This window comes from Chiroxiphia lanceolata, chromosome 9 (genome assembly GCF_009829145.1).
Source record: "Chiroxiphia lanceolata isolate bChiLan1 chromosome 9, bChiLan1.pri, whole genome shotgun sequence".
NCBI classification, from domain to species: Eukaryota; Metazoa; Chordata; class Aves; order Passeriformes; family Pipridae; genus Chiroxiphia; species Chiroxiphia lanceolata.
Genome location: NC_045645.1, coordinates 25255753 through 25281480, shown reverse-complemented (window position 1 = coordinate 25281480; position 25728 = coordinate 25255753). Strand labels below are relative to the sequence as shown.

Here is a 25728-nt window from a genome sequence, read left to right as displayed (position 1 = left end):
AGTGCTTACCCCAAAATGCTAAAGACTGAATTAATGTACATCTCAGTCAGAATGTAAGTTATTATTTAAAGGTACATCACACTTGGTTTGGGGTTGGCTTGTTCGTTGTTTTGGGGCAGGGGGGTTGCCCCCCAAAAAAGGGAGAACGTACAGTAAAACTGGGAGCTCCATCTAGGCAGTCTGTGAGAGCAGCAAAGCAGAGTTGTGCTTCCTTGATTTTCAACCTACAACCTTTTGTCATGAGTTTGTAAAGTAGTTCTTATTTTATTTGGGTTTCTTTATATTTTCAGGTTACCATTTTAAAGGAATAAATCTAGAAACCTTGAACAGTGTTGTTTAGATGAGCAGATGTGGTTGGTTGATTTATTGTGTGTGTCTTTCTTAGATTTGCTTAAAGAAATGTCTTTGAGATACTGTTGTTATTCCACTGCAGTACGATCTCAGCCTTTGCTGCCTGGCAGAGTTCTGAATGGACCTTGTTGAAAACTAAGCTTAGTATTAGTGCCACTGCTGCCATATAAATTACTAATGGGGAGCACAGCTCCTTCTAGTTACGAGTAGCACTGCTTCTGTGAGGTCATCAAACCAATCAGTCTTTAGGAATACAATATGTTGTGAGGCAAATCAGGTTAGAAGGCAGCATTTACTTTTGACTCAGAGCCACCTCTAGCCTTCATCTGATGGATTTCATTAGCCCTGTGGACTTTGTGTTGCATTTAAGAGTTAGGTGGTTGGACAGAAAATTTCAGTGGGATTTTCTGGTACATATAATACAAGTAGAATTTTTGCATGAGGGCAAGAGATATTTCATTAACTTCTTTAGGTTTAGAGGAGTCAGACTGCAAGTCTAACCATGGGTGAGTTTTTACAAAAAACATGGGAATAATGGAACTGCCTTTTTTTCCCAGAAATCAGCCACAGTCTTGACTTTTTAAGGTGAGTGTGTTCTCACTGCTCTTTCCAGATCACCCCTAGCAACCTGCTGCTTTGACTTTAGCCCATCTCCAGTGCCTTTTGAAAGGGCTGGACTGTAGCTCTCATTTCATCAACAGCAGAGCTCGGTGAGCAGTTCCTTTTGAAACCTTACATTAAATTTTCTGCCACTCACCTCCTCATATGGAATCGTTTAAGGGTCTCTGAAGTGTGTGTGTTACTCAGAAGTAGATTACTGTAAGATTTTATACTTTCAATCTCATCAGCTGTTAGTGACATTGATAGAGCCTGCCATGCTGGCTGGCTATGGCATGCAGAAAAAACATGCTTAAAACATCAGCTACCTTTCAGTTGGCCTCATTTGGGCTTCCTTGTGAGCTCAGGCCTATCCCTCCATCCTGCAGTTTAAATTGGTGGCAAAGAATCAAAGCATTTTAAAGGACTGTGAAGAGTGGGGCTAGAAGCACTAATGAACTTGTTTCTGTACAGCATAGGCAATAAAATACTATATTAAAAATAGCTAAAATGTCAATTTAAAAAAATCAGGGCTATTAAAAAGAGAAAGAAATGGTTGAATTAAGACTGCTGAGCCATGCCAAAAGGTTGTGCAGAGACCTGGAAAGCTGTGGAGCTGTGATGGAAGGTGGGTCCTTTTAAGTTGTGCATGTGTTCCTTGGTGTCTTCAGAAGTCCAATACATCCACAAGGATAAGTGAAAACACCCTCCTTCCCCCTAATGAGCATACTCTGTATTTTCTGCTGCCCCATCATGTTGCCTCCAAAACTCTGGAAACAAATCGATCCCAAGGAGTTTGTTTCCATGACAATTGTAACTTCCCAAGTTTTCCTAGAACTTCCTTTCCACTTTGTGGGTCCGTAAACAAGCACTTAAAATTCAAGGAAAGTATCAGATTCAAACTCAGTGTACAGAAAATAATCAGATGTTGTCCCTGAGCATATTTTGAGGCCTAAACCTAGACTATTGTATTCCAAATGCATTGCTTATTGTTCCCTTAGGGTGGATGTTGATTACCTTAAAAGAAAATACTTTTACCACACAAAACTGGATTGAGTTACCATTAGCAATTCAAACATGCCCAGACAAAACACACATTTCCAGTTTGTATTTCATGGTCCCCAGGTATCCTTGGTATCCTCTCTGAGGGGTGGTCTCAGAGTAGACAGTGTATGCTCCATAAGCAGTGCTGGTAGTGATCTCAGCTGAGTAGAAAAACTCCAAAGTACTTGTTACTACCAAACTGAAGGGTGAGGAATGGGTTGTGTTTGCATTTGAGGCAGTGATGTGTGTTGTAATCTTCTCGCTGATGAAGTTACAAGCCTACCTTACCCCACTTCAGAGTGACAGGGCAAGTTTTGGGGCACTGGCCTTTTGGATGCTTCCTGTGGTTCAACTTTGACTGCAGGTCTCATGTCTGTGAAGGAAAACGTTTTAAACCATTCCTGTGAGTCTGTTTTCCAGAAAGGATCAAAGGTGTGAGTAAGCATCACTTTCCCTTCCATTTCCAAGCTGGAGAAAGTGGCTACTGTGGAAGATCTTCCTCTGTCTAGTACAGCACATCTGATTGTAGAGGGCAGGAGGCTGACCCAAGAACCATCCTTAGCACAGCAGTCTTCCCCTTCCAGAGGGGTTCAGGCAGTTACTTGAGTCCCCTGCTAGTAACAGACAGGGACCTCTCATGATAATTGTCACAGGCTGATTTTTTTCAAACAGATATTTGTGGTTTAACAATGCTTTTACAATCAGTTCTGGCCTTAATCTAATTTTAGGACTTCTTCTTCTTCTTTTTTTGAAGTGATGCCATTAAAATGCTCATTTCATCGAGCAGAATGTGATGCTGTTTAACTATGATATCTGTTTTTAATGTGGAGTTTTTGGCAATCATGAGGAAAGTAGTGTACTCTGGCTCTTGATCAGTACCATCTACTGGAAAACAGCATGAAACTCATGGAAAATTTTTGCAGGCTTTGCTAATAATTTGTGCATCTCCTGTCATACGTGAATGGGGAATGACAGCCAAGCCCAGGCAATATGGTTTTGTTTCCCTGTGAGGTCTGTCCTGGCCGCCTTCTCATTGCTGGGTGACCAGAAAGGGTCCCTGGCCTGAACAGCCTGACTGCTCTCACTGACCTCTCCTGAACACAAACAGTGCCTCAGTCTCGCTGTCAGGATTTAAATCAGCATTGCTAAACTAGCACAAACGGAGCTCAGGTTTATGTAATCAGAATCCTGGGAATGTATTATTGTCAGTATCTCCAGCTCAAAAAAGTTTTATAGAGCAAAGCACCAGATGAGAAATAGATCAGAACAGCAACCTAAGTCTCAAATGCAAGGATTTAGTAGGTCAGCAGTTGGTCTATTTACCACAGTCTTATTTAATCAGAGTACCTCTAGCTTTTTATGTCTCTTAATGTGGCCCAGGTTTCCATAACCAGGGCAGGCATAGCAGGAAATCAGTATAGTAAATTAGATTACTTGGAGACTTCTCCCTTCAGTTGGAGTGTGTGTGGATGAGATATTCAGAATCTGACAGAGTTGTTGGAAATGAAAGACAGTGTCTACAGTAGGGTAAATTGTTGCTAAGAAAATGAGTGACACAGATGTTATAAAGCCTGAAAATTCTAATTCCATGGGGAATCTATATCTGATGGTACTGTCATTTACCTCTCAGCCATTTAGAATTGGACCAAAATGCCAGCTGACTCCTGGGAGCTGTTGGGAAGCCTGTTTGAAATGAAATGTAAACATAGGTGTCACCTTAGAGATGTAGAACAGTGTTAGCTCCAGCCATGTCTAGTGTTTCATAGACAGACCCAAAAAAAGGCCCCAGTGCACTGTGGAGCGACTGCACAAAACCATCTTATTGTCAGATGTGAATTGCTGTCTCAGAATGTGGCTCTAATTGCCATAAGCCCATCACCAGGCAGCTGCTAAAAGGTCCAGTCCATCCTTTTCCAGCTGCGGGGCCCAGCTGCATGTGCCAGCCTTTCCTTGGGACACAGCTAGACTTCAGGCTGCTGCACCATCAGCTCAGTCTGAGCTCTGCATCTTTCAGTCCCTGATGTGACCTAACAAAAACTGCATGACCAGTAGAATTGGTGAAAACTAGGAGAAACTGGTTAAATTGAGGTATGTCTGTCTCCACTGTATTTGTTCGGTGTTGTATTTCCCGCAGAGATTTTGTTTGTTTATTTCTTTGGTGGTTTGGGGTTTTTTTGTTTTGTTTTGTTTTGTTTTTTCTGATGAAATAGGTAAAAGAATTTATCAACGCAGAGCTCCTGGCTCACTTGTATTCTTCTGAGGACCAAAACACTCTGATGGAGGAGTCGGCTGAGCAGGCGCAGCACCGGGATGAGACGCTCCGCATGTACCAGGCACTGAAGGAAGCCCTGGCAATCATTGGGGACATCAGCACTAGCACTGTCTCAACCCCTGCTCCCCCTCCTGTGGATGACTCGTGGCTTCAGCAGGCCCGCAGGTGAGGAGCCTCCAATCTGTATTGCCATGAAATTCAGGACAGGCAGACGGAGTCAGCATCAGTAGCTCCCTCCCTGCCTGTCTTTTTGGGAAGATGCTCCTCCAGGTCTTTAATGACATCTGTGAGGGAAATCAAAACATTTTCCCACATATACATCTTCTGTGGATATGTATGTGACACCAGACAGGAATAGCTGCCTTGTAGGAGACCATACAGTGGATTTGTAGCTTGTCTGATGCTTCAAATAGCAGCCGCTTCTGTCACCCCAGTTTTACATCCACAAGGCCTCTTTCTTGCAAGCTGTTACAATAATTCAGTATCTCAGGCTCTATGTCCTAGAAAACCCACTTAACAGCACATTCTTAGAACTCGAATAATAAAATCTATTACGTTTACCTCTTTGCTTGTATGTTGTCAATAGGAAAAGTGTGGGACTTAATTATATGTGATCCTCTGACACTGACAGCAAAGGAAAATGCCCAGAAAAAACAGTTGCCATAGGCATAAAAAAGGTTTTAACTTCTGTTTAAAGTAAAATAAAATACAACAAACAAACCCCCACCTTAATGAACTTTTAAAATCTCTGTTATTTCACTAGATCACCTCCTCCAAGTCCCTCAACTCCAAGGAGACCGACATTAAACAATCCCCCAACCAGACCTTTATCTGGCCGAGGACCAGCTCCTGCAATCCCATCTCCAGGCCCTCAGTCGGGGGCTCCCCCGGTCCCGTTCCGCCCAGGACCACTGCCTCCGTTCCCAAGTGCTGGAGAAGCCCATGGAGGACCTCCCCAGGTTCCCTCCCGGCCCACCCGGGCTCCTCCCAGTGTCCCAAGGTAAGATGTGTGATCTTCCTGGTGGTGGCATGGTTCTCTCCCTCTGGCATAACAGACAGACCCTGCGCTGTGTTGGAAAGCTGAGTGCCATTGTTGAGGGAATTTTGTAGCAAAGCAAAACTGGGCATTCCCTACAGAGAGTCAAAGCTGTCTTGAGGAACCAATTTTTAGCACAAATATGACTTTTTGAAACGATAGGAAGACTTTTTTTCATTTAAAAAAAAATTCCAGTCAGTCAGTTGGAAGACACTGATTTCCTTACGTTAAGACCCCCAGTTCTGGTTGTGTTGTACCCACACAGGGGTTCAGAGAGAGAGAGAGAGGTCACCTACCCCTTCACCAGAAGTGGTGCCGGGGTGCAGGTCCTCCCATGTGCCATTCTGAATCCTCACCAGAGGAAGTAATGGCTCTTCTGGGGTAGAACAGGAGCAATCCTTGCAGAACCAGTGGAACAAACTGGTAGGAGTCTGATTCTTGTCCTGTAGGACCAGTAATTTACAGCCAGTTGAAAACAGTCCATAGTGTAGATCATATGGTACAAAACAATTAGTTAAGGAACAGGATTTTCTTCAGCACATAGTTTCCTTTTCTTCCCAGGGCTTTGCATATTTTATAATTTTCTGTGGCATTAACTGTTTTTTTATATGGGTTATACGGATAAAATGTCCTTAATGTTTATTTTCACAATGATGTAATACACATAATCACTCATATATACATATATATATATATATATATATATGAAGACCTCTGATTCCGAGGGCTTCATTAACTTCTTAAATTATGAGGGGCTGGGCAGATTAGGCAATGTTGGAACAAAGGGGTTTCTCCATTTTTGATAAATTAACTGTTACTTTGAAAGTAGTCATGGTTTGAAAAAAAAACAAACCCGCCAGTTAAATAGAAACAAAAATAAAATGTGCACATTTTCAATTTTAAAAATGGTAATTGAGAGGAGAACCTTTGGAGAAAAACTTTATTTTAAATAGATGAGATCTGTTGTAGTTGTCAGTAACTTAAACTTGAGGCTTAGTGTTTCAAATATAATTACCCCTTATAATAGAAAGAATAAATAAATGAGGTATATCAAAGGAATGGAGTATTTTTATGTATTTGCTATGAAAAGGGTGTTGTTGCATCAATGCCCAACCACAAAACACACTCTTTCATCTTAGTGGATATCCTGTAGCTTGCAGTAGGGGCCATTGGGGAGAAACCTGGAATTGCCTTTCTGAGCTTTGCGCTGGAAGGGAAGAACTTGCCCAAGGATCATCCCCTCGTGGGAGAGCCTGGGGCTGGGCCAGAGGGCTCTGGCCCCGGTGCTTCCTCTGTGCCATCAGAGGGTAAATCACAGATTAGAGACAGAGATGGGGTCCAGTGTTCTGCCAGTTGTGCTGCCGGAGAGAACCATGGCTCCTCTCCCCTCGCCTTGCCAGCCAGCACGGCTCCTTCATCCTGCCCGGCCGGGGTTTTGCATGGACACTGCTTTCCTGAGGTGGCTTGCCAAGAGCATGTCTGATGATCATCTCTTTCATGCCAAAGTGATAGGTGGGATGGAGACCAGAAAGGAATTTTCTGGCGCACAAAAGACACGTGGGTAAGCAGCCTGTGAATGACTCAGTTCGGGACTGCCACTGGTGGCATGAAAAGCACTGGTGGATAAAGGAGGTCAGTGATTTTTAAATGCTGTAGCTAGATACATAATTGAATGTGTGACTGCCTGACATTTTTGTGGAAAAAATATCTGCAATATGCATTTCTGGGCTGGATCCTAGTTCTCTTTTTTAGAGCTATGTAAGCCTTGGACAAAAAAAAATCTCAGCTGCTGAAGAATGAAGGAAGGGTTTGCTGGTCTGCCCAAACTTCAGGTTTCTCCTGCTGACTAAACTGCGAGGGAGGAAATCCCAGGGAAGGGGCTGCAGGGGAAATCACCTGAGGGGGACAGTGTGGCCAGCTCCTGTGCCTATTAAATGTTTCTTTTAAGCCCTGGAATTTCAGCTACACTTGGTCTGGTTTTAATAACAGCCTTTGCAGGATCATAGGAAATTGACTCAGAAAATGGGTCTGAGATATGAAAAGGGGGAAAAAAGTGTTTTGAGGAAGAGTTCTTGTAGAAACTTGTGCTTTTTTGTGACTTACTTTTGAACTGGGGCTTTGTGCTTGAACTGCTCCATCACAATTTTCTGCAGTGATTCCTTGAAGTGTCGGGATCACTCCTATCTAGGGAAATAGTTTAGCTTCCTGTGAAGAAAGTAGTATTTTAAAGTTTATCTTGCTCTCCAGAGGAGCTTTTTCTTGCAGGCCCTGTCATGTGGAGCTGAAAATCCTGACATGCTGAAGAAATATAAGGTTTCCATTTTCTCTTGTTCTGCCTTAAGATAAAAGATCATTTTCAAGGGGTATGACTTGGGACTGTCCTTTTCCAATGAGCAGCTTAGCACACGTTTGGTGTGGAAAATTTGGCACCTTTTAGTGAGATACAGCCCCTGTCTTTAAAAACAACTTTTTTCTTCAACTTTATTAGTTGAATAATAATATACAACTTAAAGGAGTCGTGCAGAAATAGCGAGCTCTCACTGTTTTCTCACAGTTCCTCCCTTAATGTACAGGGAAAGGGAAAGACTTAGGGGAGCAGGAAATAATTTTCTTCCTTGCTTCGCTCTGATTCTAAAGCTGTTTTGGGTTATGTGCTCTGAATATTTCTGTAAGGAAACAGAAACTATTTGCATGATACATGCCTCTTTTAATTAATCCCACTTGAGGTGGGTGGATCTCTCCCAGCAAAGCCTGTGAGTAAAGGCCTCTGGCTTTAAGGGCTTGGTGCCAAAGCATATATGATTTGTGAAATATTCTCCACTGCCAGAATTTAGATTATTCCCCCGCTCTCTTAAAAGGCTACAGTAGTATTTTGAAAGAAAATGCAGCTGTGTGCTTGCTTTGGTAAGATGGCTTTAAGCAGGCACTAGAGCTTACCATGATGGGTGTTTGCCTGCCTGTGTGGAAAGGCTGATCTTGACCAATTGAAGTTCTACTGTGGATGCTTTGATTTATAACTTTTAAATGCCCTGAATGTGAATCTCAGCTTTGCCACGAGGAAGGCAATTGAATTGGAATTTTTTTTTCTCCTGGCAGCAGAGCCCATGATGTTTGTGGGGGTGGGAGGGTGCTCCCCTTTTCTCCCTGTGTTCTGCTCTGCAGTGCTACTGGGGATTCATAGAGGCTTTCCCAACAAAGCCCTGAAGATCATTACTCACTTTGTCATCAAAACATAAATGACCCCACTCTGCGAAACCCTGGGATGGGTGCTCTGAGCACGTCACCCTCAGGCATGTGGTGCTGGTCCCCAAGGGCTGGGGGTGGTCTTTACATGTGAGGCAAGTGGTGGAGAGGGAATTCATGTTGTGCTGTTTGTGATCAGCCACATGCTGTCCCTACAATCTCCTCCAACCCACAGCCAGCCAGCGTGAAAGGGCTGATGGGGGCTCTGCACTACCTTTTATTAAGCCATCCAGGCTAATTACATGACCTGCCGTATTGGTAGCTAATCTACATTGTAAGCCATCATTACATATTTCTGCCAAACCAGCACAAAGAAGTACTTTTACCTCACAGTATTACAGTTAGAAATTTCCAGACAAAGTCAGGAGTGCTGCAGAAAGCATTACTGCCTGGCTGCCACCTGATTGCCAAATATCAGCCATTCAGTATGTTTTCTGTGATGGATTTTTATGGATTAGAGTTCTTTGGAAAGGTTTAATGTAATGTCTAACCCTTCAATGCGTTGAATGATAAGGGGATCCCTTGCAAATGTTGCACATGATCCTCTGAATAAAATCTGTCCTAGTGCATAGGCATATAAGACCAGAAGAGTTATCCTGCCTTAGCCTGGGAATCTTCTTTCTCCTCAAAGTTTGACCCTGCAGCCCTAAAAGCTTACTGCTGTGTTTTTTAATGGAATATAAATAGTAATCCAATAGCCATTGCACCAAACTCTTCTAGCAGGATGAGTAAGTGCCCACCTTAGAGCATTTGCATGCTGACTTGGATGATCTCAGTCTGAACACTCAAATAGAAGAGCACAGCTCTGTCCAGCATCCATGTGTCCTCTCTGATTATCTTCAATGAAGGTTATATTCAAAAAGTATAATCAGCAATTAGGAGTGTTTTCATGCAAGCAAAGAGACAAGAGTGTTATATGGAGGGATTCCAAAATCCTGCTGAATTTCAGGAGAAAATAAAGCCAAAGAATAATTTAATTTAATTCTTTATTTCATGTCTGTGATCAAAAGAATATACAGCTACATGGGTGAGGCAAAGCCAGAGCCCCTCAAGGAGGGGATACTGATCTTCTGTAGTCCATATGTTTCCAACTCTGCCTGTCCAAAGATCCCAAAATCACAAGACTTATGAGAATATCGGTTATTCTTTCTGTGATTTCTGCCCAGGGGGGAGACAACCCTCTGTAATTTGTTACCCGTCTAATGTACATTTCTTGTTGAAATGCACACCCAGTAATATGTTACTTTGCTGCTGGCTGCTTCAAGCAGCAGCCTCCATTTATTTTCTCTTATCTCTTAGAAAGGAGCTCTGCATTTCCCCCTCCTCCACTGGCTCCTTTTTCACTATTTTCTTTTCCCTTTTTTCTGCCATTCCTTTGCTGCCCCTTTCTTGACCATACTGTTTGCTTCCTCTTTCACCTTTTTCCTTCACTTGGTTTCCTGCCTGGTCCATTTGTCTGCCTTCCCCATGTATTCCCTCCTTTCCTTCTCACCATCTTGTCTTGGTTTCTTTCCAGCTTACCCCTTCCCTTCCCTGCCACCTTTGTAAATCTGTCTTCCTTGCATTTCAGTCTTCTTTTAAAGTTTTCAAGCCATAAAATGCAATATTTGGCAATCTTTCTTAACTGCCTGGCGGCAGTAGCTGTAACACCCATCAGAAACACGAGCTACACTACTTGGGGCCATGTTTTGCCATGTGCAAAACCAGTTGAGGAATACCAGTCATCTTATGTGGGGTCATCTTAGAGCTTCAATCGTGGAATAGAATCATAGAATAGAATTATAGAATAGTTTGATTTGAAAGGGACCTTTAAAAGGTCACCTAGTCCAACCTCCCTGCGATGAGCAGGGACAACAGAAGCAATGAAAGTAGTAGCATTCTGAACAAGGAAAAATATTGGAGGGAGGTCACAGCAGGTTGTAAGAACATGTAAAAAGTAACAATACAGCAACTCTTGTGGTTTCATTGTAATTCTGCAATATGGAACTTATGAGAAATTTGGAATGGCATTTGCACTGAAGGACTGATTCTTCAGCTGCCTGAACTGTAATGCTGTGAGAGATACAGGAGGGTCTCCATTTCTGCTCCAGGAGCTTCACTGACTGCTGCCCCCAAAAAGACGACTTTCTTTTAGACTAGCAATAGGATTTTGTTACTGCCTTCCTTTATATACATCTCCTCCAGATGACTGTCCTGAAGATGGAGTAAAACAAAGTTCATGGGATGCCACACACTGCATGTGCCACACACATCTGCTGCCACTGACTCTAACTCCCATCAGCATCTTCTTTCACCGGCCAGGGGCAGGCTCTCTGTATCTTCAGTGATCTAGGAATTTTCTGCTGGGCAGTACACTGTGGCAGTTGAACAAAATTACCTGAAAAATCACTGGTTGTATGTGGAGTTTAGGTTTGATCTTATTTATCGCGCTTCAGGTAGTTGTGATTATCCTTAGCATTGATCCTAAGCTACTTGCTCCTGCCTTATTCAACAAAAAAAAGTTTTTTAAAACAGGGTGAACTGGGAGAGATCCATTTGATTGGGACTGTTGCAAGTTACTTTCAAAATTCGGCAAAGAAGATCAGGTTGGATCTTAGTGTAGACCAGTCCTATGTGATGGGGAAGGGTGAGTAAAATAATGCAAGAGAGGGGAAGGCAGAAAAAGAGGAACCTGAAAAAAGTCAAAAGAAGTGTCCTCAATCACAGTGGAAGCCTGCTTTGGAAGCATCAGCTTTTGTCTTCAAGATACTGTAGCAGAAGGAAGTGATGTTTATTTTTAGCATCTCTCAAGCTGAAAAAGGAAAGTAGAGTCAAACAATAGCAAATGTTTGACAGAAATACAGAAACCTGAACATGTGTTTTGTCCCCAGTAATTATTTAATCTCATAATGGAGTAGTTTAATAACAGTTGCCATGAGGGCTGTGCAGGATTAGAGCGAGAGTGTTGAGCAGGAAATTTCTACCTTGTCTGAAAGAGTGGGCGAATAGCAGTGCATTTCTAGCCTTCCTTATGCTAGAAGAGAAAACATCTGACAGTAAATGGAGAGAAAGCATTGATGATTTGAACTTCTTGAACCTGCAGGCATCTTGAAAGGCTGTCCTTGAAACCCTCCTGTCCCCTGCAAGCTGTATTGGATCATTATTGAATGAGGGCACTCCAGGGTTACATTAACAACAGTGACACTGATAATCACGTTAGTTGTTGTCATGGACAAGAAGAGGTGCAACTCCAGCTGGAGGTGACAACCACGACATTTGCTCCCTTCTTGCACCAAGGTAAGTAAAGAGGAGAGAGGCAAAAAGGCAGAGGAAGGCCAAATCTGAGTAGGAATAGCAGCATGGGCAGCAGTACATGTGGTGTTCAGGGATACAGTACATGATTCAGTCTGATGCCAAACAGAGCAGCTACACACAGACCAGTGCACAGGACTTGAGCTACTGTGAAAAGATCAGATGTTCTTCCTGCTGATTTTGTGGCCCTTCTGTTGTTATCTTCTGTGGACAGAAGAAAGTAGAACAGCATTCTGAACATATCACTCACCACTCCTAACTTTCTCTTCCTCCACGGGCAGTTTTGATCCTCTTGACCATCCTGACCTCGGGTTTCTGGAAGGTCGAGCCAGTCTTCCATGAACGTGTTGCACACTTGCTTATTTGACATGTTCCCTGCTGAAGGGCAAACAGGAACACGCAGTTTCTTAAGAATAATAGTCTCTCTTGGTCGCTCTGTTGAATTAATTTTTTTTTTGTTTACTCAAGCTGAGTTTTCCAAATGACACATTAATTCCCTGAAATGACTAATGAAAATGCAGCGCTCACATAAACATACAAATATATTTGTATGTGTGTGTGATGGACATTAATTTATGATAGTCATATAGAAAATGTAGCTTGAGTTGTAAATAATAAATTATTCTGGTGAAGCATCATATTTTGGACCACTGCCTCTTAAAGGAGTATCTATATTAAGTTAAATCACGCACAGTGGAACCTCATTAACCCAAATGCTTTCAAACAGTATAAGCATTTGAATTAATGGAGATTTATATTGTTGCAGTGTAGTGGTGGCTAGTGGAAGGACACATTCTTCCCATTCACTTTTATTTTTTGTTTCTTTCACTTGAAAGAAATAGGTATCTGATAAAACAGCATAATCTAATAACTTTAACTTGCTTACACTTAGCACAAAAATTCTTCCACTGACAGAGCATTGTGCAGCTGGGTCATTTGAAGTAGTGTGAAATAGTGAGGTTCAGCTGTGTGTACAACTGAGCCAGTACAGTCTCAGCACGCCCTCTGTGCATTTGTAAGCCTGACACATGTGTTCAGCTGGAGAACTACTTCAGGACTATCATGCCCCCTCAAGAGCTGTGTGGCTCAGGGCTTCCATTCCTGACTTGCCCACTGACAGTAGTCCTGTGGGACTTACTAGAGACATTTAATGTTTAACAAAATGACATTTTTCAGCAGAGAAACAAATCTGAGAAATTTCCACTCTCTTGGACCATTACATTCGGGTAAGGGACCGTCTCAGACAGATATTCCCCAGCTACTTTTTCCTTTCATCACTACTGAGTGCTGTTTCTTATTTCTCCTGCAATCATCATCTCCTCCTGATTCTTGTCCATAATTCCTGCTTTACTCCTCCTAATGTCATCATCCTTTTTCTGCTTTTCCTGCTTTGTTATGACCTGTGACACTAGTATCAAGTGCCTTTCCTCCTTTTGGTTTTCCCACTCGAGATTCTGGCTCCTGAGTTAATGGGAGGCTCCACAGTAGCCATTCTGCATCTGCTGTAGGACAAAAAGAGTTTTATGCATGCACAGACTGAAGACTAATTAGATCTACAAACCATGTCTTGCCTCTCTTCAACCATGATGGCTAGAGTTGTTTCACTTCTGGTTTGGATTTTCTTCCAAATCCAAAGGCTGATGGAGGTTGAGAGGTACAGTATAAAAGTTAGGTTGATGTAACAACCAGGAGAAGCAGGGGGTGTGGCTCTCTCAGGATCTTGCTGAAACAGAGAAAACCTGAGAAACAGTTTAAATATAAAATCAGTCAAGGCATTATAACTATCCCAAGACCAAGCTACTTAGTCTCTCTAAATAATCACCCAAACCGGAAACTAGATTTATTCCTCACCTAAAGTAAGTCACTCTTTTATCCCCTTACTGATTACCTCACATCCAGATTTCTACTGTCACCTAAAATAAAATTTGCCTGCAGTCAGTCTTAAAGCCGCTTAGAAATTTTGTGTAAGTATTTTCTTCTTAAATTCTGCAAAGACAGTGTAACATATCAGGGTGCTCCGAGAGAGCTGCGTTATAGGGAAACCAGGACCATGGAAAAGGGAGAGAATAATGGACTTCTGTTCACAATTTCAGATCTATAGGATGTATCGTAAAATATAGTTATGTGCATGCCTTCCACAAGTGTTCTCTGGTGGTCACAAGCAAACAAGAATGTAAAATGTAAGTGGAAATGAAAGCCTTTTATTTAGCAGTGCGCTGGCTGTGCTGTGAGAAGCCATCTTCTCTGAGCGGGTAATTGCAGCCATGCTTTACTCAAAGCATATTTTGTGGACTCTGTGTGGGGAGCGATAGCACTTCTCAAAAAGCAAATGCTTGAAGAACTCTCATATGTTTCTGATCGAATTTTAAGTCTAGACTTGCTTTATTTAGTTTCTTTTGCTCTGCGTTTGCCTAGCTAAAGCTTTTAGGAGTTCTTTTAAAACTGGAAATGCTGGGTGTGCTGCTTAGGTTAAAAATAAATGTAAAACTTTTCCTTTTTTAAAAAAGTTTTTGCATGGGGTTGAGAGCTACCCTCCATTCAGAACCCCACTGAGCTCTTCAAAGGAGGAGTCTCTGCAGCAACATCAGGGAGTTATTAAATACATACTTAGTCCACAATTTTCATTGGTAAATTCTTTACGTCTGCTTAATGTGTGCTAGTTAGAAGTACTGATTCTTTTTGCAGATTCGTTCACTCAACCCCGGGGGGACCTATGATCCCCTGCCCCTTTAGCACTAACTTTTAGAAACTCTGTTTCCCTTTTTTTTCTCCCCGCCCCCCAAAAAAGCAAACCAAAACACCAACCACCTCAATTCCCCCCAAGACAAGAAGGCTGAGTTAAAGGGGCCAGGCAGCGGGGCTAGGTCCCAGAACTCGAAACCCCCGCTGAAATGCTGTAGACAATAACCAAATCGGAATTCCCGCAGCAGGGACGTTTTTATGATGAACTTTCTATGAAGCGGGAGCCGCCTTTCGGGGCCTGGGAACAAACGGCTCCGCACCGGGAGCGCTTCCCGGGCCGTCGGAGTCGCTCCGATAACACGGAGGGACCGCGGCCCGGGCCGTCTGCACCGCTATCGTGTGCTGGCCTCAGACTAAACATTGAACTGGGCTTAGTCACATATTTACTCACTGGGATGGCAGCTAGCGCGGAGCAGGGATCCGGGGGCGGTTGTTTTTCCCCGGTTTCCCCTCGCTCGGTCCCCGGACAGGCTGGAGCTCCCCCTGCCGCTCTGTAGTTCCCTTTCTTCGCGCTGGGAGGCTCTGGCAGCGCTCCTTTGGTACCCTTTGCTCGGGAAGCGATGGTGCCGAAACCACTCAGAGCTTCCCTCAGAGCTGCACTTTCTGTAGGTGCCCAGAAGCTGGTTGCTGGCTCTGTTATCTCAAGGTGGCCCAATCCTGCATCTCTGCATCCCGTGGAGCACGTCCACTCCCAGCCACTGCTCAGGGTGTAAAGGAGCGGGGCAGAGGCAAGAGATGTGCAGGTTGGCATCTCCTCCTGTCTTTGGGATTGAGATTCCTATTAGGGGCAAAAAAAAGGTGTGAATCCTACTCCCAGTGTAGAAACGGTCACAGAATGACTTGACACATTGACGGGGAAATCTAGTAACAGGCCATTCACTTAAGAGTTGGGCTTGATGATCCTTGTGGGTCCCTTCCCACTCAGAATATTCTGTAACTTCTGGGCTTGTTCTTTCCTTCACCTGGACTTGAGCTTCAGCTCATGCACAGTTGATCCTGTGTGCCAGTGGCCAGGGAAGGTGAGATGATGCAAGAGAGCTCCACTCTGTGTTCTGCCCAGGGCCTCGGGAGCACGGTCCCCCTTACTGCAGTACCAGCACAGGGAACTGCACAGAGCCCAGGAGACTGTCAGCAGCATGGCTGGAGGGAACGGTGCTTTTGCAGGTCTTCTCCCAGGTGCTGCCTTTCCCAAACATCTGCTACTCCTCTGAAAGGCACCTGTGATCTCCAGGTGGAGGTCCCACTCCCCTAGTCACAGTGTGGTGGGTTAAGGAGCTGGGAGGCAGGCAGCACCGTTGAGGGGCTGGAGCTAAGGAGAGGTCTGCCCATTCCTCATGGACATCCATGCCCAGTGGGAAGACACATGCAAGCGTATGTATGCAGAGCATCCCAGATACATGTGTGTCTCCACTGGGAGGTATCTGAAGTGTGGGGAGAGAGCGTGGCTGGCTCTGAAGGGTCCCCTGGCTGAGCAGACCTGCTTGTCGGGCAGTGCTGTGGGGAGAACAGGGCTGGTGTGGCTGGGCAGCAGCTTCTCTTCAGAGGGTCCCCATGGGGATGTCATCTTCTCCTTGGTGGTACTCTGGAGTGGGAAGGAGAGCTGATGGGGGATTTTTCTGTTTAGGTCTGCACTGGGCTTGAATGAAAGTTCAAAACAGTGGGCGGAGTGCAATACCAACTCTAGTTCAGGGAGGAAATGGGGCTCAGACCTGATTTTGGTTCAGGTTTGGTTTGACTGATTATGTCCAGGAAATCCTCCCACTGTGCTCTCCAGTTTCTGATCCTGCTGTGTTAAATAGTAATTTGGCTAAATTACATTATTTGAATCCAGTGTGCTGCATTCAACCTGGTATTAAAATGCATGTTTGGGCTTGCATCTTTTAAATTTGATATGAAGACAGCTGTATGCATTTTCCCTTGTTTGTAAATTGTATACACATGATACGATGTTTTCAGTAAGCTCTAAACAATGCAATGTGAGGCATTTCAACAAAGGAATAATTTAATGCAACCCAGCAGAAATGCAGAGCCTTAGAAGTGGTTCTTTATGAAACTACAAATTTTGGAAATGGGTCCAGAAGACCTACACTGGAGCAACACAAGAAACAATGGTTAACACAGTAACATTTTTCCTGTAAGAAAAATACACCATGAAGAAATTATATTTTGCCTTTTTTTTAGCTTGTTGATTTACTTGAATGCTTCAGTTGGCATATTTTGTATTTGTTGTATGTTAGGGATTAAAATTCTCATTTCTTCACCAAAAGAGAATATTGTGGCTCAAGACACACTTTGAGCCGAGTGAGACTTTTTTTGTCAAGTATAAGTTTGTCTCCTATATTTTGTTCCAGCTCAGAGAAGATTAACACATTACATTCTTTTAATCTTCAGTTTAGCTTTTAAAAGAATGAGACATGTTTCCTTTGTAATATTCCTCAGAGCCAGACCTGTCCCTGCTTTCACAGGTGGAGGACAGGTTAGAAGGGGCTGCACAGTTTGTGTGGGCCATTAATGAGCTCTGCTGAAGCTGATGGGAACTGAAGAGCCATGGGCTCCTGACCTTGTTGAGAGCCTGGGTTCAGCTGTGAGCTCTCGTGGTGACTTGGGCTGGGGTTAAGAATAAAGTTGGTACTTCCCACTAAAGAAAATGGGGAGCAAAAGCACTGTAAGAGATGGATTGGGATAACTGCAGCAACGGAATGCTGCTGGATAGCTGGCTAGGGAACAGTCTCTTTGGGCAATTTATACATACAGATTGCAGTGCCAGCAGAACTGTGTGAGCGGTGCAGGCGCTGAAGGCCAAACAGGTATTGTCAGCTCAGACTCTGCATAGGCCTTGCTCAGTGGTGGGGTGTTTTATCCCAGGTGGAATGGAGCATTAACAAAATACTCTTTGTGACTATGCTGATGGAGTTGCCTCCACACAGCACTGATATGAGCAGTGTACCTGCACACAAAAAGGTAAAGTGTTGAGTAGCTACTGGAGAGACTCTGTCTGCCACTCGAGCAGAGTTGGTGTGTCATCCTTGGATAAGGGAGGGAGGGAAGGAGGGATAGGTCTCAGCCTGGACTCCAAGTGGGATGCGCTTGGAGATCATACTACTGCCAACTCTTGCACTGTTGACTCTTACCAAATGATGACACAGTCTGAATTAAAAAGTAGGTGTTTGCAGTACACAGGAAAATGGAAAAAAGACACATAAGCCTTCCCAAAAAATCTGTGACTCCTTAGCACTGAAGTTGATAGAGGAATGCATTAGGGGTAAATGAATGAGTCCAGCAGCCCCAGCCAAAACTGGCATTTTCATGACTGGCCATTGATATACAGCTTGAAATTTGTGCCTCAAATTCAGGCACATTGACGTGACTCCAGTTGGCCCAACTGTGCAAGAAGCTGCAGGTTTTCCTGCTTCTGCAAACAGCAGCTGAAGTCACTGCAGGCTGTTTTCCTCAGTCCTGTTTTGTGCTCTGAAACGTTCCTGTAAGTCTGCTGTGTGGCTGTCCAGGCTGGGACTGACTCCTAAGAAAATGGGAATAATGATCCTCCCTGGATGGTTTCCGTGGCACAAGAAGGTAACTATGTTTGGAGAACACCCAGGCTGTGGATCAGCAAGAAGAGCTGTCTGGTGGGTGAGGGGGCTAAGGCATGGTAGGCACCTGGCAAACCCGTTGCCTCCTTCCTTATTGTGGATGCTTGTGGATACTGTGCTTCAGTGTACGTGGAAATAAGGTGGTCGTGTGTACGAGCATGTGCATGTTCCTGTAACAACAGCGGAAGGTGCCAGCTTTGTTCTCAGTGTTTGTGCTTATTGTTTCTTCTCTCTTTCTCTCCAGTCGAAGACCACCCCCTTCACCTACTCGGCCCACTGTAATTCGTCCGTTAGACTCATCCCTGTTAGACTAAAAGGAGTTTCTGGCATGTCATTCATTGTTAACCAAATATGTGGAACAAATTGCTTGATAACTGTCGCAATAACCAATGTATAGTCGCATGTATGGACATCTATAGGCAAGTAACCAATATACTCTCTGTCCATTCTGCATTGTTTATGAGGTCTTAAATGTTTTGGGAAGGTCTGTGCTGCCTTGACTTTTCCTTTTGCAATAACTGGTGTTAGCTAACTTACTGACACGTATCTTCACCCAGGCAACTGTGCTCACTGTCCTCTACAGCAAATGGAGGGCTTGACTTTGTGTATGTTTGTGCATGTGTTGATTTGATCTCCTGCTTTTTTTCCTCTTATCTGAAAGGAATATTGCTTTTACTTGTACCTTCCAAGTTATCTATCATTTAGAATTAGAGTTATGCCAATTTTCTCTTGTAATGGATAAACTGGGCAAAGAAAAGCCATGTGATTTCTTACCAAGCTCTTCTGAAGGCCCCACACTTCCATGTCTCCCTTGAAAGCAGCTTGCTTCTCTTATAAATTCTCCTTATCCAAAGTCTAGTGTGAAGGGATGTTGTTAAACAAGAAGGGTGTGTGTGGGACAGCACGTTTCACTTTATTTCCACACTGGCAGCTGACATGCCAGGTTGGTTGGGTTGGTAAGGACCAGGCTGCTGCCCAAGCTCACAGGGCTTGGTGTGGAGCTGCCTCACCCTGCAGCAAGGATGGGAAAGGGTGGTTTGAAGAGCCAGTACATGACAGAGCAGCGTGTCCTAGCTTGCTTTGTCCTCCTCTAGTGTTTGCTCACACTTACACTCCCACTCAAGGGAAGCCCTGGGTGTATGTGAGTGCATATAAATGTGCTGTGTGGCAGGATCCTGGGAACTGAGCGCTGCTTTTGGCCATTTTATGGAACAGAAGGGGATATAGATACAGATATATACATATATGCACAGCTGGACATGGGCTACCACTCCTCTGTCCACTGTGTGAGCCAGTTCACAGAGCTCCGGCCTAGACTGGCAGCTGAGCTTCCCAAGGGGCTGGTTTGGATTTGAGATGTTTGCGATATTTTCTCGTGCCAGTTGATAAAGTTCCCCTGTGCCCCCTGTATGAAGATTTTCTTTTTGGATCACTTGGTCCTGCACACCTTGGTTTAGGGTTGCTTTATCCATCTAGCTTCTTGGAAGTGCTCAGCTGTGCATCCTGGCAATGGATTATTTTAGCAGCTGCTCACTTGCAGAGGTCCTCTCTGCCTCTTGTTTTGCACATTACATATTAATGTGTTATAAAAACCTTTTGTCTTAACTGCATTACTTCACTTTAAACACTTAGGGTCAGTGTCACCCTTAAAGCTTAAAATTTACTGAGTTAAGAGAATTAAACTAGAGAGGAATTTGGCCTTGTTCCTTCAGAAAATGTGAATTGCTGCTATTGCAATTATGGTTACAGATCCCTAGGCAAAGCAATTGGTGGTTTCAAAGGCCCTCAGTATAATCAGTATAGTAAATGTATTTATTGAAACTGCATGTAGGGCTCCAGTATGCTGTAGCCCCTTGGTTAGGAAGAATCCAATCAAAGAGCCACAACAAATGGGGATTTAGCCTATTAAGTATTCCCAGGCTGCTGATTAGCTGTGCTCACCACTGCAGCAAATTGTGTTTCAGCTTGCATAACAGAGACAAGCTTGGGAAAGCATGATGATTTGTATGTTAGCTTAACTTTAATTTCCTGTCAACCTCATACTTGTGAGACATGCCTGGGGAGTGTAGAGGTCACATCTGATGCACAGTGAAGATGGAGTTTGTCAGAGCACCAGCATCTTGGTGATCTCAGAAACTGCTTAAGTGGCTGGTGTTTGTTTCGGGAACAGGCTCAGATCTCCAACACCAAGTGCACAGAATCAGCTTTCAAGGAAGAAGAAGGTTACAAACACAACTACAGTCATAGAGATTTTTACTACAAAAAAGAAAACATATATTTTTATGATTTTTCTTGTGTTCTACACAGTTTTTCACTGCTTAGTGTTCTCTGCTGTAACCTGTAATGCATCTGTTGGATATATTTTTATAAATAGCCATAGCAGTCCATGCTGCTGCCTTGCAAGCAAACCTGTATGTAGTTTATCAAATCTCTGTTACTGACTGGCAGCTGCCTGCTGATGGAAAGCCAAGCATAGTGCCTCAGCCACAGAAAGTGACTTTAATCCCAAATTTTTATATTCATTCAGTGATAGAAATGTTCGTGGCCAGGCTGGATGGGGCTCTGAGTGACCTGGTCTAGTGGAAGGTGTTCCCCCATGGCAGGGGGGAACAAGATGAACTTTAAGGTCTCTTCCAACTCAATCCATGCTGTGGATGCAAGACCATGGTCTGGGTTTATCCCACCATACCCCATACACTCAGCTTTGTTGTCCAAGGTCCCCTTTGGTCAGTGAGAAGAGACATCACCGCCAGGAGGTGATTCAGACCAGTGTGGCTGCACAAGACTCGAGGGTGGTAATGCCTCAATTAGATGACAGAGATCCTGGCCTAAAAACATGTTTTTAAATTCTCTGTACTTGAGACTCCTTAATTTACTTTAATGACTGTTTCTGCCAAGCATAAGGAAGTAGGTAGCACAATTCAGCACTGTCCTTAACTCTGCCCCCCAAGAAACTGTATTTCTCAGTAGAATTGTAAATTAAGCTCTCAAGGGTGGATTTACCCAAAAGAGGAGGAGGAGGCAGTGAGGTGCCAGCACCATCTGCTTCTGTGCTCAATGCCGAGGTCATGGGACACAGCTGCACAGCCCTCCTTCCTCTGCATCATCATCCAGATCACATCTAAATTTGGCCCTGTGCCCTAAATGCAACACTTTTAGGTGTGCAGGTTAATAAATAACTGTGAGCACAGATCCAGAGTTCGATAATTTCACCTCTTCTTGCGTATATGCTTTTCAGAATAAACTATGTAGAATTGTTTCTAGGAAAAACACTAAGAGCTTCTCAAGAAATTGCCACATCCAATTGAGTAAGTACTGTCCTCCAACCTTGGCCCACTTCCTCCTGCTCTGCAGTGCCTGGAATGGGTTTGTTTGTCCCGCTCACTCCTGAAGCTGACGAATCGTGCCAGTCCTGTCCCTTGTTCTCGGAGGAGCAGCCTTGGCAGCAACTCCCTCCCTGCCCAAAGGACAGCAGGATGAGCACCTTGTGGATCTGCTAGAGGGACTGGCTTCTCACACTGGCCATTGCCCCCTCTGCAGACCCACTTATACAGGATGAGCCAGGTCTGAACTCTCTATCAGAGAAGGGACAGGTTGCTCTCCCTTTCTTTGATTCCCTCTGGCAAAGCTCAGAAGACTGTCAGGGAGGAGTGGAGCACTAATTAAGCAACGGCGGCGTTTCTGATCTTATGTGAGGTACATAATAATGATCTGGATGACGTAGTTGCTAAGTTTCAGGAGGGTGTTCCTCTAGTATTGCAATTAGGCTCAGCCTGGGTCTGTGTGTAGAGAACATGTTCCACCTCACCTTGCCATGGCTGACCAACAGCTGAGGAGCTTGTGAATGCCATAAATAGCTCTCGGCCTTGGATCTCAAGGGATTTCATGTTAGGGTTAAGATTGTATGTTCCACAAAAAAGCTTATGTACATAGTTAATGTGTGTTTATTTTATTGCTGATCTTGTTGCACTTTCTGAGTAAGCCTCGTAAAAGTAGATTATTTATTATATTAAAGGAGATACATTATAGATTATGGCATTTCATGTTAAAGCATAACATAGAAAATACTATCCTCTCTGTTGCAGACAGCTACACTAACCATGATGCACTTAGCATATGGAGATTACTGGCTAGTTCTGTCTTTCTGTCTTAAAATAGTCCAAACCTCCTGAATTGAGGGCAGACCTACTTTGCTCCTGTGCCACCGGAAGGCATCCAGCCTGCTGGTGCCCCTGCAGCACAGCTCCTCCCACTGTGCCACTGAACATCCTCCTGGGGCTCCAGCAGAACAGCTCCCTTGTGTAAATGAATGTTACTCTGCCTGTCTTTCCTCTTGCTTTGTCTGCAGGCGAGCTGATACCGATGGCTCCTCCCGTCCAGACAGTCCTCCACTCTTGCTTGATCTATGATCTGTCCCGTCTTGCCGGCCGTTTGCTTTACTGCTGTCTCTTTACTTTTCCAGGACGGGGTAAACGATGACTTCTTTTTGTAAGAAGTAAACGCTTAATTTCTTTCTGATTTTTTTGCTCTGTGTGTTAATGCCCTACTTCCTATGAGACAAAACATCTGCCTTTGGTTTCATAATCTGTAAATGGTTCCTGGTGTTGACCTTTGAGCACAGCCAGTCGATTCCCGAAACCATGGTCATTACTGAGCATCACATGCACCTGCTGTAAAAATGTTCTGCTGCATTTCTGAACCTGAAATAAACTGTAATTCTTGATGGGCTTTTATTATTACTTTCTGGATGTGCATGAGTGGTCTTCTGTCTCTCGCACCATCATCTCAGCATTCCACACTCTGCCAGGGTCGGGACTGCAGGGAGGATTTATCAGAGATGTGTGTTGCATCTGGATCACTGGAGATGTCATTAAAGGGGAAACAGGGAAGATGTAACCCTTTGGGAAACATTCAGCCTGTTCCCTTGCAAGGGGCTTGGAGTGCTGCAGAGATGTTTTGCTGGGAAATGGATGAATGTTTTTCAAGCAGTACCTGGGATTCACTTCATTGCTGGGGAAAGCACGTTTTGGGGAGATTCAGAGCTAAGCAGAAGGCTAGACTGAGTCCTCCAGAGCGGGAGCTGGAGTTAAAATGTGCCTGTGTATGTGTTATGTCTGGAAGGGATTTCCCCCTAAAGTGGTTGTGTATGAATGTGCAGATGTCTTGATTACTCAGTTCCTCCTTCAGATCAGTATGAGCCAAGTAGCTGCAGTCGGTGCTTGGAGATGGTCTCTATGGCACAAAAGCTTCCTGTGGGAGCACTGCAGTTGCTGAGTTGGTCCTTAGGTTTTGGGAAAGTAGGGAGCAAAAGGTGGGATGAGCAAAAGGTGGGATGAGCAAAGCAGGAACACCCTCGTTGTATTCCCTTGGTTGCTGTAATGTTTGGAGGTGTGTCATCAGTGGCTGTTCCTGAGGGCAGTGTGTGCACTCCCCCTCAGTGAACAGCAGTGTCACACGTGTCCCCTCTGGCTGGAGTACCTTACGTACCCCACAGGAGTTTGGTTACAGGCATTTGGAGTTTGGTTCAGCTTTGGTCAGAGCCGAGTCCTCTGTGCTGGGTAACAGGAGGAGCATCTGCTCCTCTCCAACCACTTCACTGGGCCATCGCTGCCAAGGGTCTCCTGCTATGCTTGGCAGGTGCCATCACCCACGTTTTTAACCTTTCCCACCAACGTCCCCTCCAGATACCCCAATCCACCCTGCAGGCCATCCTGTTTGATCATTCCCCATTTCATCAGAATCTCTACTCCAAGAACAGTGTTTGAAGCAGATAGTGGTGAGAATTTTAAAGCTGGCTGGGAAAAAGCTCTTCCAGAGGATATTATTTGCTGCAAGATTAGAAAGCCTGTGACCAGCGACCTCCACACCTGTGATGTGATTGTCCCAGTTCTCTGGTGCCAGCAAGTCAGATGGGAAGTGGTGAGGATGAAAGCTGAGGCTGTGCTGGTGGCCAGCTGATTCTAATCTCACTCTTGCTCTTTTCCTTAGTATACATGTTCTGTGCCTTTTTCTCTTAACTCATTTAATTAAGATAATTTTGTGTATTTTTATTATATCTTGACCTTTTGTTTTAAATCTCCCCCTCTGTGAATTTTGGGTTATTTTTTGTTTTTTTCCTAGGCGACCTCCACGAGCTGTTCCAGGAAGATCATCCTAACACACACATTTCTTTTGTGTTACATGCAAGGTTTTTTTTTTTTTTTTTTTTTTGTCCAAAATTACCTTTAATTTGCACTAGCCTACTTGTAAATGAAAGATTTTATTTTCAGATGTCAATGATAAGCCTGGATGTAAAGCAAATAAAATTCTGACTACAAAAGGAATGTGTGGTGGTTTTACACTGAAGGGTCTACCCACTCTTTCTCAAATGGAGCCATTCACACCTTGTGGAAGAAATTGCCTGGGCTCTGTGGAGGCTCCCACCCTCCAAGGTGGTGGATGGAGGGACGGACATTCTGCTGGGATTCTAGCACTGCTTCTGAATTCATTAACCACCAGGATTGCTTCATAGAAATGGCTTTGGCTTAGCATTAGCAGGAAGAATAGCCAACAGGGGCCTCAAACATGTCTAACGCACCAGCAGCAGCACCTGGCTGAGCAGAAACTCAAAGGAGGAGATTGCAACAGTCTCTAGATGGATGAATCTCCACAGTTATAAATAAAGTGCAGCTGCTCTGAGCATTTTTTTCAAGCTAAACCTCTGAATTCCTTGCAAGCTGCCCTCACTGGAGCATCTGAGCTCAAACAGCTGTAAGTAGCTACCTCTGGGGTTCCAAATGTGTCTGTCCCTATGGGAAAGATAAAATCAGGGATTTAACATTTAGGAGATGTGCTTGTTTAGGGTGCCAGAGAAGTATATGGGAGAGTAAGGCTGGAAAGAAAAGGGAAAACTGATGGGCTTTACTGGCTTTTTTTCTCACAGGAAAAGAAACAAGGGATATTTCAGAAACCACAGAGGTAAATCAGGAGGCACTGCACAGGTAGGGACTGGAGGCACCTCTGGGCATCAGAGTCCAGCCTTTGTTTCAAGAGCACAAAAAAGATGTTTCTGGGTAGTGGGGAGTTGGTGGTGAGAGGGAGCTGCAGCCAGGCTGCTCAGGGGATGGGGGCAGGGGAGTGGGGGAGATCGGTCTGTGCGTGTAGAAGGGGCCTGGCAACACACAGGCTCATTTTCAAGCTGGGTCTGACACAGCTTTGCTGAATTTGGGCAATTCCTCTTGTTCCAGCTGATTTAGGTCTCTGCTGACTTCTCAAATATCCAGGGAGCTGCTAAACCAGCTGCATGAGCTGGTAAATGCCAGACACTGAGTTTGCTCAAATTATAAGGGAGTGCAAGCCTGGAGAGTTGTAGTAGACTTTCACTGATTATTCTTTCTTCTTACTTAGACTTTGTCTTTTGGTAGAGCAGAAGAGAGGAAACAGCAATGGTATTAGCAAAAAGGGGGAAAAAAACCCCAACCCCAAAAAAAAAACCAAATCCATGTACAGCAGTTCTTAGGAGGGGGAGATAAATAATCATTTTTGCCAGACCTTTGAACTGCATGTTCTAAACTAGGAATTGT

General features: G+C 44.2%; 1 protein-coding gene across 11 annotated transcripts in view; it reads left to right on the top strand.

The window, feature by feature from the left end:
- Positions 1-24501, top strand: part of DNM3 (dynamin 3) — a 170264-nt gene extending 145763 nt beyond the window's left edge. For 6 of the 11 annotated variants that reach the window (XM_032696592.1, XM_032696590.1, XM_032696588.1 and 3 more), the window contains 3 exons: positions 4203-4429; positions 5028-5264; positions 18411-24485. In XM_032696592.1, coding sequence (XP_032552483.1) covers positions 4203-4429; positions 5028-5264; positions 18411-18480 — 534 coding nt within the window. In that variant the 3' untranslated portion in view covers positions 18481-24485. Of the gene's footprint in view, positions 1-4202; positions 4430-5027; positions 5265-11625; positions 14672-18410 lie in introns of those variants that run through there. The other 5 variants (XM_032696593.1, XM_032696591.1, XR_004358574.1 and 2 more) reach the window with 4 other exon arrangements.
- The last annotated feature ends 1227 nt before the right edge of the window (positions 24502-25728 follow it).